The sequence below is a fragment of the Trichechus manatus genome, unplaced genomic scaffold, assembly GCF_000243295.1.
Source record: "Trichechus manatus latirostris isolate Lorelei unplaced genomic scaffold, TriManLat1.0 scaffold00029, whole genome shotgun sequence".
Classification (NCBI taxonomy): Eukaryota; Metazoa; Chordata; class Mammalia; order Sirenia; family Trichechidae; genus Trichechus; species Trichechus manatus.
In genome coordinates this window covers 16,982,361-17,000,105 of record NW_004443965.1, presented here as the reverse complement: position 1 = coordinate 17,000,105, position 17,745 = coordinate 16,982,361, and the positions used below count along the sequence as shown (strand labels likewise).

Below are 17,745 nucleotides of genomic sequence, written 5' to 3'. Positions count from 1 at the left end.
ATGTTCTAGGGTTTCAGGATTGTTGATTCTCTGTTTGGCTTAGTTTTTCGGATCTTTGTTGTGGAGGGACGGCGTGGTGTTTCTGCCTAGAGCGCCATCTTGCCGGAAGTCTCTAATTGTTGTTTTTGTATGATTTCTAGTTGTGAATTTTTTTGGCATTTTGTTCCTTTATTATTTTCCTGAATTCTTCAATTTTTTTGTCTGTATTTTCCATAAATCTGTCTGCTCTTTCCATCAATTTGTCTGTTTTTTCCTAATTTTTGTCTGCTTTTTCCTTAAACTGTTGGATAGCTCTGAATATTAGAGATTTGAATTCCCTATCGGTTAGGTCTAGTGTCTTTTCTTCTCCTGGAAGGTCATCTGGTATTTTATTTTGGATGCCTACTGGAACCATCCTTTCCTGTTTTTGTGAATGTTTTGATATTGTCTGCTGTCTTCGGGACATTCAGTAGTTATTTTCCTCATTTATTGATTGTAGATTTATTTGTTTCTTCCTGGTTTTTTTTTTTTTTTTTAATTTGGTTATGTCTGAGCAGGTGGGCTGTGCGTTCTTTGTTGTTTGCTTGTCTGTAGACGTGATACTTTTCGCCTCCTTCTCCAATGGGCAGGGTCGGTCGCTCAGGTATGGTACAGCAGGGCAGGTCCAGCTGAAGGGTAGTTGCTGGGATGGGTTGTTTGTGGCACGTACTGTGTCCAACAGGGTGGGCCAGGAATCAGTGCAGGACAGGTTCCCGTAGGCTGTGCCTGTGCTGCTTGGGTGTGTGAAGTTTTGGCGCACGGTGCAGGTAGGCAGGAAGGAGGGGGAAATTGTGATGTGTGGACCTAAGATGGGTGTGGAAAAGAGGAGAGAGAGAAGAGAGAAATAGGAGCCAAAAACATACAAAGAAACAAAAAAATTGCTAAGGGAGCTTGCCGTTGGAGTGGAGAGATGACAGACTGAGAAATGGAGAAAAACAGAAAAGAAGAAAAGGAAAAAGAAGAAAAACGGTAAAAGAAAAATATGAATAAATAAAAAAATTTTTTAAAAAAAGATACAGAAAAGCAAAGTCACCATGGATCCCACTGGTGCGGCTGCGAGTACTCAGAATATTGCTCCCAGGCCACGAGGTACAGCCTGGCTAGAAGGGATAGTGGTGTCACACAGCACCAGGTATTCAGGAGATAGGAAGAGAAGGTAAGTACAGAGAGATGAGAAACTGAGAAATGAATACAGGGAAAAAGAGAAAAAACAAAAAGAGATGCCCCCAGGGATCCCACTGCTCATCTGAGCAGAGTAACGGAGTAGCTCCCAAGCATGCAGTACTGCCCGGCTAGAAGCTGAGAAAAGTAAAAGAAAACAGAACGAATCAAAACAAACAAAATGCCCCGGGGATCCCACTATTGTGGCAGCACAGGCTGGGAAGCAGTTTCACAGTCGAGGGGTTTTTCGCAGCCTTTCAGGAAGAAGCAAAGATGGCACACAGAGCCAGGTATTTGAGAGAAAGGAGGGGGAGGTGGTGAGAGGTATGGAAGAAGTGAAAAGAAGTGGAGAAAAGCAACACCAGCAGCCAACAAATGGCACTCAGGGAGCAGTCCAGTGCTGGTGGGTAGAATCCAGGCAGCACTGGGGTGAAGCTTGTGCTTTTGAGCCAAGAGACTGTGGCCGCAGGAGGCAGAGGAGGTTAAGCAGGGGGGAAGAAGGGTTGGGGGTGTGAAAATGTATATCACTGGTTACTGGTTGTTTTGTCTCCTGCTGGAAGCTCTGTGAAGCAGCTTTCTTGTACCCCTGTTCACCGATTTCCGATAGAAATCCAAGATGGTGGATCCGTGCTGCATTAGCTGATAGGGACCTCTGCATGTATCTCCTCTCGCTGTCTGTTCTCGGTCAGTTTCTTATTCCATTTGGTGCTTGACCGAGTTCTTTATCTCTTCATTGGATGCTTAGGATTTCAGGATTGATGTGTGTCTCTGTTTGACTTAGTTTTTTGGATCTTTGCTGTGGAGGGACGGTGTAGTGCTTCTGCCTATAGTACCATGTTGCCCGAAAGTCCCTTTTTTCTCTGTTTTTAGTGGCACATGCTTCACTGAAGTGCCAGAGCATTTCTCCTTATCCATGTTCTTTAGTTTCCCTTGTCGATTCCTTCTTAGAGCTGAACTCTGGGGTTGAATTATTTTTCTCCACTCTACTATCAGTTAACGTTTTTTACATTTATTTTCAGGAGAAATTGGCATGAGATGTTTTAGGATTTAGACTTAGGGAACAATCACTTGAAGTGCTTACCTATTTTTACCCCCTGTAATTTTCAGGAGCAGAGATAGTCTTTTCTTCTATGTATTTCTTTGTATTTTCTAATATAATACTCTGCACATAGTAATTACACAGTAAATATTGGTTGCTTTATACTTTACAGTGTGACATTAATTTGTTCATTAAACTGTTTGCCATAGATGTTTGATTTATTTTCTTTGTTTTGCAGATTAACTAAACTCCAAATATTAGAACTTAGAGAAAATCAGTTGAAAATGTTGCCAAAGTAAGTAAAGTGCTATCCGTTTTAAAATAGTTTAGAATTTATAATATTAAAGTCCTTAGAGAAATATTACTAAATTTTTGAAATGATGGTGCCACCACTCATTTCGTTTTCAGTTTGTTGTATTGTGGTGGCTTACAGATTGCTGTGATGCTACAAGCTATGCCACTGGTATTGTACATACCAGCAGAGTCATCCATGGTGGACAAATTTCAGTGGAGCTTCCATACTAAGACAGACTAGGAAGAAGGACCTACTTCTGAAAAAAACTGGGCAGTGATAACCTTATGAATAGCAGCAGAACATGTCACGTGTAGTGCCTGAAGATGAGCCGTTCAGGTTGGAAGAGAGTCAGCATATGACTGGGAAGAGCTGCCTCCTCAAAGTAGAGTCAACTTTAATGATGTGAGTGGAGTCAAGGTTTTGGGACCTTCTTTTGCTGATGTGGCACAACTCAAAATGAGAAGAAATAATTGTAAATATCCATTAATAACCAGAACATGAAATGTACGAAGCATGAATCTAGAAAAACTGGAATTCGTCAAAAATGAAGCAGGAGACATAAACGTCAATATCCTAGGCATTAGTGAGCTGAAAACAGAATGGTATTGGCTGTTTTGAATTGGACAATCATATGATCTTCTGTGCCAGGAATGAGGAATGGCATTGCATTCATTGTTAGAACATTTCAAGATATGTCCTGAAGTATAATACTGTGAATGATAGGATATAATATCCCTATGCCTACAAAGAAGAGCAGTTAATAGGAGTATTATTCAAGTTTATGCACCAACCACTAATGCCAAAGATGAAGAAATTCAAGATTTTTACCAACTTCTGAAGTCTGAAATTAATCAAAAATTCAGTAAAGATGCATTGATAATTACTGCTTATTTAAATGTGAAGATTAGAAACAGAAGAATTGTCAGTAGTTGGAAAATGTGGGCTTGGTGATAGAAACGACTTCAGAGATTGCATGATAGAATTTTGCAAGACCAACGACTTCTTAATTGAAAACACCTTTTTTCAGCAACATAAACAGTGACTGTACATGTGGACCTCACTGGATAGAATACAAAGAAATCAATAGACCACATCTGTGGAAAGAGACTCTGGAGAAGCTCAGTATCATCAGTCAGAACAAGGCCAAGGGCTGACTGCAGAACACAGCGTCAGTTGCTCATATGCAGTGTGAAGATGAAGCTGAAGAAAACTAGAATAAGTCCATGAGAGCCAAAGTATGACTTTGAGTATATAGATTTGATGCATTGAACAATGATGACCAAAAACCAGATAAGTTTTAGCATGACATCAAAGACATCATACATGAAGAAAACTAAAGATCATTAAAAAGACAGGAAAGAAAGAAAAGACCAAAATGGATTAGTCAGAAGAAGAGACTCTGAAACTTGTTCTTGAATGTACAGTAGCTAAAGAGAATGGAACATATGATCACATCAAAAGCTGAACAGAGAACAGAGATTTCAAAGAGCAGCTCGAGAAGACAAAGTGAAGTATTATACTGAAATGTGCAAAGATCTGGAATTAGAAAACCGAAAGGGAAGAACATGTTTGGCATTTCTGAAGCTGAAAGAACTGAAGAAAAAGTTCAAGCTTCAGGTCACAATACTGAAGGATTCTATGGGCAAAATACTGAACAGTGCAGGAAGCATCAAAAGAAGATGGAAGGAATACATAGTCACTGTACCAAAGAATTGGTCAACGTTCAACCATTTCAGGAGGTAGCGTATGATCAAGAATCATTGGTACTGAAGCAAGAAGTTCATGCTGCGCTGAAGTCATTGGCGGAAAACAAGGCTTCAGGAGATGATGGAATACAATTGAGATGTTTCAACAAACAGATACAACACTGGAAGTGCTCGCTCATCTATGCCAAGACACTTGGAAGACAGCTATCTGGCCAGTCAACTGGAAGAGATCCATATTTGTGCCCTTTCCAAAGAAAGGTGATCCAACAGAATGTGGAAATTATTGAACAATAGCATCAATATCACATGCAAGTAAAATTTTGCTGAAGATAATAAAAAAAAAAAAAAACAGCTGCAGCAGTACATCAACAGGGAACTGTCAGAAACTCAGGCTGGGTTCAGAAGAGGATCTGAAACTAGGGATATCATTGCTAATGGCAGATGAATCTTGGTTGAAGACGTTCATTAACGTCTTAAAGAATTACTGCGGTATTATATGGTATAGAAAAAAAAAACACCCAAAAGTTGGACAGTTTTGAATTTAGTTATTTGTATTCAGTAGTATTAAGGTATTTCTAACAGCTGTACTAGGCAGTTCAAATTAGTATTAATTTATTGTTCTGTGTAGGATGGATTCTATCAGCTGCCCTTATTTTTCTTTTATAATTTATTTATTTTTGTTGAGAATATACACAGCAGAACATACACCAACAGTTTCTACGTGTACAGTTCAGTGACACTGATCACATTCTTTTGAGTTCTGTACCCATTCTCACCCTCCTTTTCTGTCTCCCTCCATTAATGTAACCTCATTTCCCCCAAGTTTCCTGTCTTAATCTTTCGAGTTGCTGTTATCAATTTGAACTCATATGGATAGATCTTAAAAGAACATAATGCTCAAGGTAGACATTCTTTACTAGTTAAGCTAAACTACTTTCTGGTTTTAAGATTTCATTTTCTTGGCTGTAGTCTTTATGGAAGCGGTTCACCAGGTCTTTCTCCCGTGGTGCTGCTGGGTAAGGTTTGAATTGCCGACGACTTGGGCCACTCAGGGATGTACTCTCACACTAGCTTACTAAATACTAGTTTCGGCCTCTTCAAGAACCCTTTGCATTTCTTGAAATATTAATACAGTCTCCTGAAATTTAAAAAAAAAAAAATTTGAGGGATATTTTTGGTTTAAGGTAGTGCTGTTTTTAGATACGTAGTTAAGTGAGAGGATACAACCCTGACGTACACTTTTCCTGACTTTAAATCACACAGTATCCTCTTGTTCTGTTTGAATGACTGCCTGTTGGTCTATGTACAGGTTCCTCATGAGCACAATTCAGTGTTCTAGAATTTCCATTCTTCTCAGTGTTATCTCTGGAGAGGAGAAGGTAAAAATGAGTTAAATCCAAATGAATTTGGGAGGTATACAGCAGGAAATTTGAGGGATGTGGTAACTGTTTTCTACTTAAAGTAGGAAATAGAATTTTATCTAAGATACAATTTTGTTTCTGATTTAGATTTCTGGAGCTTATGAAGAGTAGGACAGACATTGCCAGTGTTAAGTACAGGGAGTTCAGGTGGAAGCACTTTTCAAACTTTATATTTTCTCTTTTTGTAGGTTTCCTGTTTTTAATTACATAGCTGTATCTTCACATTTTCCTAAATCTGTTTTAAACCTTAATCTTTCTAGGAAGTTGTCTGTAATTGAATTTTTCAGTGCACTGCTGTTCTTTTTTGTACCTTTTTCTAAAACTGATATGCTTTAGTTTTATAATTTACCCTTATTAATGTGTGTTCAATTGCTGCATGCAAGTTTTCTGTGTTATGTAGTCTCATTGTAACTATTGTAGTGAATTAAGAAATGTAAGATCACGTTTTTTCTTCTCCCCTTTTTACAGTTCTCTTTACATTTTCCAGATCTTGACCTGGTATAGTAGTATAGGTATAAGAATTTAATTACATAGTGTGTGATTTTATACTTCTGAAGAAATGTCCTGGAAACATCTTTTGTTTTGTAATGAAGTAAACTAGAACTTACTTATAGATTCTCTGGAACAAGAAATAGATGAGTAAAGGAAGTAGAATTATAAAACCAAACAAAATGTATTGCCATTGTGTTGATTTTGACTCATTGTGAGTCTGCAGGACAGAGTAGAACTGCCCCATAGAGTTTCCAAGGAGCAGCTGGTGGATTTGAACTGCCAACCTTTTGGTTAGCAGCTGAGCTCATACCCATTGCGCCACCAGGGCTCCAGTACTTCAGTTAGATTTATTGAGTGCCTATTTTTCAGGCACCATGAAGTACTTCTAGTACTTCATAGTACCTGAGAAATAGGCACTTAATAAGTCTAAGTTAAATAAAGCAATTTTGAGAAAAACGAGGCACTGTGCGCTGGAGGAGATTAAAGGCATGATGATGAAATAGCATATTTAAGATGGAAGGTTAGGAAAAAATTAACTTCCTCATTTTAAATCAGTAAAATTATGGTGCATTTTTTAGATTTTCTTTTGACTAAAAAACTGGAGAAATGTTTTAACTTATTTTTAATTTGTTGTATTTCCAAAAGATACATTTTTTTGTGTATGTTCTTGTGATGTTGATTTCCAAATTATTATGAATTAATTAATGTAATATATTGGTAATATAGTAATAACTGTATTATCATTTTGTCGTAACGTATAATATTTTAAAATAGAGAATTCGTTATCTTGGTAGCACCACAGTGTAAATAATAATTGTTTTATATAAATAGCAATTTAGGAGTGTATATATATATTTGATTTAATTAGAAATTAAAGAATTGCCTTTTATAGATGGAGATAGAAAAGTACAACTTAGTTTATTTACTTACAAAATCAGTTTGTACATTTTTCAAGACCTGGTAGTTTGCAGAAAAGTGTTGATGTTAAGTTGGAAGTTAAAACAGTATAATTATAGCTTTAATATGAAATACATATTATCAAAATTGATGTTTGTAATTTTCATAAATCTTTATTTTGAATTGTATTGAAATGGTGGGTATTGAATTTAACTTGAAAATGTAGGGAGAAGCTTAACATTTACTCTTCCTAGAATTTTGAAAATTATTTTTGAGTTATAGGCATCTTCAAGTTTTACAAATATATGAGCAGCCTTGAAAAATGGTACCAGTAACTATGTAGATGCCAGAGAGACTAATTCATTAGCTGATTTATACAATATGAAAATGTGTTCTGTGGGAAAAAAATGGAAACCAGTTATTCATATTCTGACCTGTCCGTTTAAATTTACTGTGATTACATCTTTTGAAGTCAAGTGAGAAGACATGAGAGATTAAAATTAGAGAATAATTGATGATAAACTTAATTCTTTTGATGTAGAAATTAAAATGACTTTTTTGTTAGAAAATTATTGTTATTTTGCAAATATGTGAAAATCTATAGTTTATTAAATATATAAGAACATTTTAAACTATGAAATTTGAAAGCTTCCTTGTGCTTGTTATTTTTGTATACTTAATTCTTTTATTAATCCATTTTGAATAGAACCATGAATAGACTGACTCAGCTCGAAAGACTGGATTTGGGAAGTAATGAATTCACAGAAGTGGTAAGTATCTCACTATCCATTGTTGTTAGTTGCCATCAAGTCGGTTCCAACTCTTAGGGACTCTGTGCAACAGAACAAAATCTGGCCCAATCCTGTACCATCCTCACAGTCATTGCTATGTTTGAGCCCATTGTTACAGTCTCTATGTCAGTCCTTCTTCTTGAGGGTCTTCCTGTGTTTCTCCAACCCTCGACTTCACCAAACATAATGTCCTTCTCTAAGTACTGGTCCCTCCTGATAACATGTTCAAAGTACATGAGACGAAGTGTTGCCATCCTTGCTTCTAAGGAGCGTTCTGGCTGTACTCTTTCTAAGACAGATTTGTTCATTCTTTTGGCAGTCCATGGTATATTCAATATCTTTGCCAACACCGTAATTCAAAGGCATCAGTTCTTTGGTCTTCCTTATTCATTGTCCAGCTTACACATGCATATTTGGCAATTGAAAATACCAGGGCTTGGGTGAGGTGCACTTTAGTCCTCAGAATAACATCTTTGCTTTTTAACATTTTAAAGAGGTTTTTTGCCGCAGATTTACCCAGTGCAGTACTTCATTTGATTTCTTAATTGTTGTTTCCATAGGCGTTGATTGTGGATCCAAATAAAATGAAATCCTTGACAACTTCAGTATTTTCTCTGTTTATCATGATGTTGTTTATTGGTCCAGTTGTGAGGATTTTCGTTTTCTTTAGGTTGAGGTATAATCCATCCTGAAGACTGTAGTCTTTGATCTTCATCAGTAGGTGCTTCAAGTCCTCTTTGCTTTCAGCAAGCAAGGTCGTGTCATCTGCATATTGCATGATGTTAATGAGTCTTCCTCCAATCCTGATGCCATGTTCTTCTTCCTGTAGTTCAGCTTCTTGGATTCTTTGCTCAGCATACAAATTGAATAAGTGTGATGAAAGGATACAATCCTGACTCACGCCTTTTCTGATTTTAAACTACTCAGTATCCCCTTGTTGAGTTCGAATGACTTGGCTCCAGATTGAGCTGGCTCCTCATATATATAAACTAACAAAGTTTAATGCAAAGCTGAACATAGAAGAAGTGAAAAATCTACATCATATACAGCAGTGAATGAAATCTAAAGTAATTTCTGAAGGCAGTCTTGTCTAATATTAAAATAATGGAACATTTTCACTTTCCTTTATCTGTCTACCTATTTTCATCTTTATTTATATTTTCCTCATCCTTTTTCCTTCAACCCAGTGGCCTGGTCACCATATAGTTAACTGCTTAGGCAATGTAGTAGAAGGTATCGCCACCTACAATCATGATGGGTAAATTCAACAGTTTGCTTAAAAATTTCAGCTTTTGAGTTCACTTCTAGACCAGTGTTTTTCAAACCACCAGGGGTAAAGGATTAAGTTTTTTAAATTTCCAGTCTGTTGTAGATCAGTATTTTTGTAAAATACCATACAAATGTTGTGACAACACAATTCAGTGTTCTGGAATTCCCGTTCTTCACAATGTTAATCCATAATTTGTTATGATCCACATAGTCAAATGCGTTTGCATAGTCAGTAAAATGCAGTTTAACATCTTTCTGGTATTCTCTGCTTTCAGCCAAGATCCGATTGACATCAGCAGTGATATCCCTTGTTCCACGTCCTCTTCTGAGTCCAGCCTGAATTTCTGGCAGTTCCTGTTGATACACTGCTGCAGCTTTTTTTCTTTTTTTTAAATTATCTTCAGCAAAATTTAACTTGCATGTGATAATGATAGCATTCAGTAATTTCTCCATTCTGTTGGATCACCTTTCTTTGGAATGGGCACAAATATGAATCTCTTCCAGTCAGTTGGCCAGGTAGCTGTCTTCCAAGTGTCTTGGCATAGATGAGGGAGCATTTCCAGTGTTGGATCCATTTGTTGAAACATTTCAATTATATTTCCGTCATTTCCTGAAGCCTTGTTTTTCGCCAGTGACCTCAGTGCAGCTTGGACTTCTTGCTTCAGTACCAGCGATTCTTGATCATACGCTACCTCCTGAAATGGTTGAACGCTGACCAGTTCTTTGGTACAGTGACTCAGTGTGTTGCTTCCATCTTCTTTTGATACTTCCTGCATTGTTCAGTAGTTTGCCCGTAGAATCCCTCAGTATTGCGACCCGAGGCTTGAATATTTTCTTCAGTTCTTTCAGCTTGAGAAATGCCGTGCATGTTCTTCCTTTTTAGTTTTCTAATTCCGGGTCTTTGCACATTTCAGTATAATACTTCACTTTGTCTTCTCCAACTGCCCTTTGAAGTATGTTCTGCTTTTTGACATGATGGTTTCTTCCATTCTCTTTAGCTACTGTACATTGAAGAACAAGTTTCAGAGTCTCTTATGACATCTATTTTGGTCTTTACTTTCTTTCGTTTCTTTTTAATGACCTTTTGCTTTCTTCATATATGATGTCCTTGATGTCATCCCAAAACTCGTCTAATCTTCGGTTGTTAGTGTTCAGTGTATCAAATCTATTCCCGAGATGGTCTCTAAATTCAGGCGGCATATACTCAAAGTTGTACTTTGGCTCTCATGGACTTGTTCTTATTTACTTCAGCTTCATCTTGAACTTGAATAAGAATAATTGATGGTCTGTTCTGCAGTCAGCCCCTGGCTTTGTTTTGTCAGGTGATACTGAGTTTCTCCTAGTCTCTTTTAATAGATGTAGTCTACTTGATTTCTGTGTATTCTGTCCATTGAGGTGCACATGTGTAGTCACTGTTGTTGAAATTTGATTCTTGACTGCTGCTTCGATGGATGTTGATCGTGGATCCAAGTAAAATGAAATCCTTGACAAGCAAACAAGTTTCTCATTAAACAAATAATACACATATTATTTCGTGACATTGGTTGCCAACCCCACAACTTGTCAACACTCTCCCCTTCTTGACCTTGTATTCCCCATTACCAGTTTTCCTGTCTCCTCCTGCTGTCTCGTCCTTGCCCCTGGGCTGGTGTGCCCATTTAGTCTCGTTTTGTTTTATGGGCCTGTCTAATCTTTAGCTGAAGGGTGAACCTCAGCAGCGACTTCATTACTGAACTACAAGGGTGTCTGGGGGCTATACCCTTGGGGTTTCTCCAGTCTCTGTCAGACTAGTAAGTCTGGTTTTTTGTTTTTTTGTGTGTGTGAGTTGGAATTTTGTTATACATTTTTCTCCAGCTCTTTCCAGGACCCTCTATTGTGATCCCTGTCAGGGCAGTCAGTGGTGATGGCTGAGCACCATCTAGTTGTGCTAGACTCAGTCTGGTGGAGGCTATGGTAGTTGTGGTCCATTAGTCCTTTGGACTAATGTTTCTCTTGTGTCTTTGGTTTTCTTTTTTCTCTCTTGCTCCAGATGGGATGAGACCAATGGAGTATCTTTAGATGGCCTCTCATAAGCTTTTAAGACCCCAGACACTACTTACCAAAGTAGAATGTAGAACATTTTCTTTATAAACTATGTTACGCCACTTGAGCAAGATATTCCCTGAGCCCATGGTCCCCAGAGCCCTCAGCCCAGTAATTTGATCCCTCCGGGAGTTTGGATGTATCTATGGAGCTTTGATGACCTTACCTTGGACAAGTTGTGCTTTCTTCCCCAGTATTGTATACGATCTTATCCTTCACCACAGTTACCACTTATCTATTGTCTATTCAGTGTTTATCATTCCCACCCCTCCTTTCCCTAGTAACCATCAAAGATTGTTTCTTTTTGTGTGTAAACCTTTTCATGAGTTTTTATACTAGTCATCTCATACAGTATTTGTCCTTTTATGATTGACTTATTTCACTCAACATAATGCCCTTCAGATTCGTCCATGTTGTGAGATGCTTCACACATTCATCATTGTTCTTTTGGAGTCTTTTGGGTTTTCTATGTATAGTATCATATCATCCGCAAATAGGGACAGTTTTACTTCTTCCTTACCAATTTGGATGCCCTTTATTTCTTTTTCTTATCACTCTAGCTAGGACTTCCAGCACAATGTTAAATAGGAGTGGTGATAAAGGGCATCCTTGTCTTGTTCCTGTTCTCAAGGGGAATGTTTTCAGCCTCTCTCCATTAGGAATGATGTTGGCTTTGGTTTTGCATAGATGCCCTTTATTATGTTGAGGAATTTCCCTTCTATACCTATTTTACTAAGAGTTTTTATCAGTTATGGGTGTTGGACTTTTTCCGAATGTCTTTTCTGCATCAATTGAGATGATAATATGATTCTTTTATTTCTGTGGTAGACGACATTGATTGATTTTCTAATGTTGTACCATCCTTGCATACCTGGTATGAATGCCACTTGGTCGCAGTGTTTAGTTTTTTTGATGTGATGGTGAATTCTATTGGCTAGAATTTTGTTGAGAATTTTTATACCTATATTCATGAGAGATACCGGTCTGTAATTTTCTTTTTTTTGTGGTGTCTTTGCCTGGTTTTGGTATCACAGTTATACTGGCTTCATAGAATGAATTCGGAAGTATCCCTTCTTTTTCTGTGTTCTAAAATATTTTGAGTAGTACTGTTGTAAGCTCTTCTCTGAATGTTTGGTAGAATTCTCCAGTGAAGTCATCTGGGCCAGTGCTTTTTTTTTGTTGGGAGTTGTTTAAATTATCTTTTCAGTCTCTTCTCTTGCTATGAGTCTGTTCAGATTTTTAACTTCAGTTTGTATTAGTTTGGGTAGGTAGTGTGTTTCTAGAAATTTGTCCATTTCTTCTAGGTTTTCAAATTTGTTGGAGTATTTTTTTCATGGTACTGTTGTATGGTACTTTGTATTTTTATTTCAGTTGCGTCTGGTGTAATGTTTCCCATGTCATTCCTTAATTGGGTTGTTTGCATCTTCTCCTAGTTTTCTTTTGTCAGTTTGGCCAGTGATTTGTCAATTTTGTTGATCCTTTCAAAGAACCAACTTTTGGTTTTGTTAATTCTTTCTATTGCTTTTCTTTTCTCTATTTCATTTATTTCTGCTCTGATCTTTATTATTTCCTTTCTTCTGGTGGCTGTGGGCTTCTTTCTGTTTATTCTAGTTGTGTAGCTAATACTTTGATTTTGTCCCTTTCTCCTTTTTTGATGTGTGCTTTTATTGCTATAAATTGACCTCTGAGGACTGCCTTTGCTGTGTCCCAAAGGTTTTAGCATGATGTGTTTTCATTCTCATTTGAGTTTAGGAATTTGTTTTTATTCCATCTTTGATTTCTTCTATTACCCAGTGGTTTTTAAGCCGGGTATTACTCAGTTTCCATGTTTTCGATTTTTTTTTCCCCTTGCTCTTCCTATTGTTAATTTCTGCTTTGATAGCATTGTAATCAGAGAAGATACTTTGTATTATCTCAGTGTTTTGGATTTTGTTGAAGGTTACTCTGTTACATTGCCTTTTTTAATGTAAAAATTATGTAAAGTTATACATATATTTTTGAGGGACAAGAAATGAAAGTTTTTAATGGGAAAAATTAACCAGACAAACAGAAAAATTTGACTGAGATTGCAATTTAAAGTGTAAAATTAATGAAAAAACCATTTAAGAGGTAACCAAAAGTTTTTCTGCACAGAAATTACAAAATTTGAGAGATTATAAGGGAAAAGCAGAAAAATTTTCATCAGACCTGGAATGCAGTAGAAAAGACAGTTCTGAGTCAAAAATACCTTCGTGGGGTATTGCTTAGCAATTTATTTGATAAGGATAAGGCACCTCTGTATAGTTTTGCTGAATAGCTAAAAAGAAAATTATAGAGTGAAACAACTGTTATTTTTGACTTGATAATGAGACCTCTTGTGTTTGTGCATTGTATGTAAAGTGTACTGTGATACTAGGAATATGTAAACAATTTTTTGTCTTCTGGAAGTTCTCCAAAAGAAATCAGAAAATAAGCTAGATGGATTTTAAAGAGGAAATCAGTAAGAATACAGTTGTGTTGGGAAAAATAAAAAGCCCTTTGACTTTGACTTACGTGTTATGTGTGTCTAGTTTTAGAATATTGAAATTTTAATACTGACAGCCCTTATTCACATGCGAATCTGTTACTAAATGAATTTTCTGTGGCAATTTTCAAATCCCAGCTTAGCTAGTTTTGTTATATAACATGGACAATTGGGATGTGCTCAGTAAATAAATTACTAATATTAGACTAAGGAAAACAGACATGTGCCGTAACATATTATATGTTAGGATGTTGTCTTTTCTATTATTACTTTTCATCTATTATAAAAATAAAGTATATTCCCCATAGACCATTTAAAAATAGATGAAAGTGGAAGGAAGAAAACATAAGGCACTCATTGTTGCATCAGTCACTGTTTAACAGACATCTCAGTGTGTTCTGTTGTTTTCCTTTTATGTTCTTTTTACCTCATTTTTACAACTAGAGGTCTTCAAAAACATATGTCAGCCAAATGCCCAGCTGAGTGTTAAAATCAATATGAGGGTGAGGATGAAGCTGAGCATCACCATCATTAAAAATTTTAAATTTTGCTTACAAAAATGCTGTTTAAAATTGTGGGAGATTGCAAATAATAGTCTTAAGAAAAGCATTTCTCAGCACCTTCAGCTGTAATGTTGCCCTATGGGTATCATATTGTACATTTGCTCACTAAATGGATACTTAAAGAGTTTTTAGGGACCTCATGTTTTCTCTAAAGTACTCTTCTTCATATTCTTTATTATATCTTAATTGAAAATGAATTATGATGGATTAAAGTAGTGCAAGATACTTTCTTTTTTTATTCTCGTAAATATATATGTAACAAAACATTTGTTATTTCAACATTCTCTGCATGTACAGTTCAGTGACATTACCTTATATTCATCATGTTGTTCAGTCATCACCCTTGTCTGTTCTGAATTTTTCCATTATGCTTAATGATGAGTTTTGGGACTTTTTACTCCTTGTGAAAGTTGCAGGTAATAGAGTTGACATTGTGCTTTTATTTTCCCCTAACTAAGTGTGAATAATTTTCTAATAGGTCTTTTTATTGGCTTAAATAGAAGCAAGTAAGTCAATATTAAGTATAGTTCTTAATATTTATTTTCTTCAATGTTATAAATCTGGGACACCAAACAATGATACAAACATTAAAATTATTGACGTATCCTAATTTTTACTTTACCTTGTATTAAATTTACTTAAACATTTTGTGGTTCAGAAATACATATGAAAAACAATACATATGATATGCTTCCTAAATTATCTAGCTATCGTACCCTTTTTCAGTCTTTTGTTTTATACGTGTTAATCTGTGTCCATATGAACTGTTGAAAAATACTTAATAATTGTTAATTTCTTGAACCAAAGCAGCTTCAGAATTATTAATTTTATAGCATTTTGCTGTTTCAACAATATACATTTTAATTTTAACTTAATAGAATTACAAGTCAGCACGAAAAGGAGACTTCTTTTAATCCAGGTTATATCTGGAATTTTAACCTATATTTATATATTAGTGGTAAATCTGAATGACACACCTTTTATGAATTATTCATGTTATGGTGATTAGATATGATGATACTGTATGCCATCACATGGTCATTGTGTTACGGGTGACACAGATAATATTGGAGTTGGCATTTGAGTCTTCAGCCTCCAAGGGTCAAAGACCGAGATGAAATTTTGCCTAAATAACAAAGTCCTTGCAGAATACTAGATCCCTGGGTAGCACAGACAGTTTGCGATTGTCTGCTAGTCTAAAGGAGGATGGCAGTTCAAGCCCACTTAGGGACACCATGGAAGAAAGGCCTGGTGATCTGCTTCTGTAGAGATTACAGTCAAGAAAACTGCCTGGAGTAGTTCTACTGTGTAACACGTGGTGATGCCATGAGTCAGAATCGACTTGACGACAGGGGGTTTGGTTTTGGTTTTTAGCAGAATACTGGTACACTCCAACTCTTTGGTTAATTTTTAGATCATCAACACCATGTTTTAAACAGTTACCCACTATGTTATTAGAAAATTTTACTAGGAGTTTAAAACAGCAGAGTATTCTTACAATGTGGTTACACTTCAGTTTATTTAACTTTTCCTTGTTATTGGATGTACCTTGTCTTTTCCCTTCCCTTCTTTCTTTTTCTATTTCTTTTCCCCCTTTATTAATGTCACCAGGGAGCATCTTTATGATTTTCGTAAGATAAGATCATGTCCTTAGAAGGCTACATCATTTTATTATTTTTATTTTTTTATTCTGCATTAGGTGAAAGTTTATAACAAAATAGTTTCCCATTTGATAGTTTGTACGTAAAGTATTTCATGACCTTGGTTTCATTACCTACAGTGTGTCAGCACCCTCCATTTCTGTCCTGGGTTCCCTGTTTTCCTTTCATCCTGATTTTCTTGCCCTTCTTGCCTTCTCGTCTTTGCATTTGGACTGGTATTTCCGTTTTTATCTTGTATAATTGATTGTTCTAAGGACTACATTCCTCTCAGGTGTTGTTTATCTTATATGCTTGTCTTTTGTTTGGCTAGGAGGTGGTCTCCAGGAATGGCTTCAGTTCCTGGTCAGAAGGGAGTCTTAGGGCCATAGTCTTGGAAGTTCCTTCAGTCTCCATCAGACCAGCAAGCCTGGCCTTTTTTGTGAATTTGATTTTTTGTTCTACAGTTTTCTCCTGCTCTGTCCGGGACCGTCTGTTGTAATTCTAGTTGGAGCAATTAGTAGTGGTAGCCGGGCACCATCTAGTTCTTCTGGTCTCAGGGTCATGTAGGCTGTGGTTAATGTGGTGCATTAGTTCTTTGGGTTAAATGTACCTTGAGTCCTTGGTTTTCCTCACTCTCCTTTGCTCCAGATATGAAGAGACCAATAGTTCTACCTTAAATGAACACTCGCAAGCTTTTAAGACCCCAGACGCTACTTACCAAGTAGGATGCAGAACATTGTCTTCATGAACTATGTTGTGCCAGTTGACATACATGTCCCCCAAGTCTATCTTCTAGCCTGTGAACTTCATCCCACGAGGTATTTGGTTATATCTGAGAGGTTTCCCTGACTATGTCCCTTGTGTGCTCTATATGAGCCGTACGTACAGTCATGTATGTAGAAATATCCACCACCAAACCTGTATCTGCTGGTGGATGTGTTTCCTTACATCCTCCCACACCTTTTGGCATATCTGTCTGCCTATTTATCCATTCATAAATTATTGTTCGTTGCAGATTGTCTAGACTGTAATAGTTACCATTGTTGCTCTTTATTCTTGTGTTCCTCTCAGTGTCCTCTCTTGCTTTTGTCACGTTGTGTTGGCTTCCTGCATATTATGTATTGCCTTTCCCTTCGTCAGTGTTAACTCCTGTCTTCTATCTAATTGATAATTTTCCCTCCCAACCCATCCTGTCCCTGTTAACCATCAAAGAATGTTTTTTATTTCTTGTGTGTAAGCCATTTGTTGTTTCTTTATAATAGTGGTCTCATACAATATTTGTCCTTTTGTGATTGACTTATTTCACTCAGCATAATGTCTCCAGTTTCATCCATGTTGTGAGATGTTTTGTGGATTCTTTATTGTTTCATAATATTCCATTGCATGTATGTACTACAGTTTGTTAATCCAGTCATCTGTTGATGGGCACTTACGTTGTTTCCATCTTTTTGCTATTGTGAATAATGCAGCAGTGAACATGGGTGTGCATATGTCTATTCATATCATGGCTTTTATTTCTTTAGGGTATATACCTAGGAGTGGGATTGCTGGATCATATGGTATTTCTATTTCTAGCTTTTTTGAGGAGGTGCCATACCGTTTTCCAGAGTGGTTGTACCATTTTTCATTCCCACCACAGTGTATGAGTTCTAGTCTCCCTATAACCTCGCTAACATTTGTTATTTTCTTTTTTTAATCAGTGCCAGTAATGTTGGGGTGAGATGGTATCTCATTGTAGTTTTGATTTGCATCTCTTTAATAACTGATGATCTCGAGCTTTTTTTCATGTGTTTGTTAGCTACCTGAATGTCTTCTTTGGTGAAGTGTCTGTTCATATCGTCTGCCCATTTTTTAAATGGGATTGTTTG

The 17,745-nt window shown here is 36.6% G+C and overlaps 1 protein-coding gene across 12 annotated transcripts in view; it reads left to right on the top strand.

Annotated features, from left to right (window-relative positions):
* ERBIN (erbb2 interacting protein) overlaps nt 1-17,745 on the top strand; it is a 180,960-nt gene that overhangs the window by 109,025 nt on the left and 54,190 nt on the right. For 11 of the 12 annotated variants that reach the window (XM_023729587.1, XM_023729588.1, XM_023729586.1 and 8 more), the window contains 2 exons: nt 2,457-2,513; nt 7,736-7,799. In XM_023729587.1, the coding sequence (XP_023585355.1) occupies nt 2,457-2,513; nt 7,736-7,799 (121 nt within the window). The remainder of the gene's footprint in view (nt 1-2,456; nt 2,514-7,735; nt 7,800-17,745) is intronic. The other variant, XM_023729589.1, reaches the window with a different exon arrangement.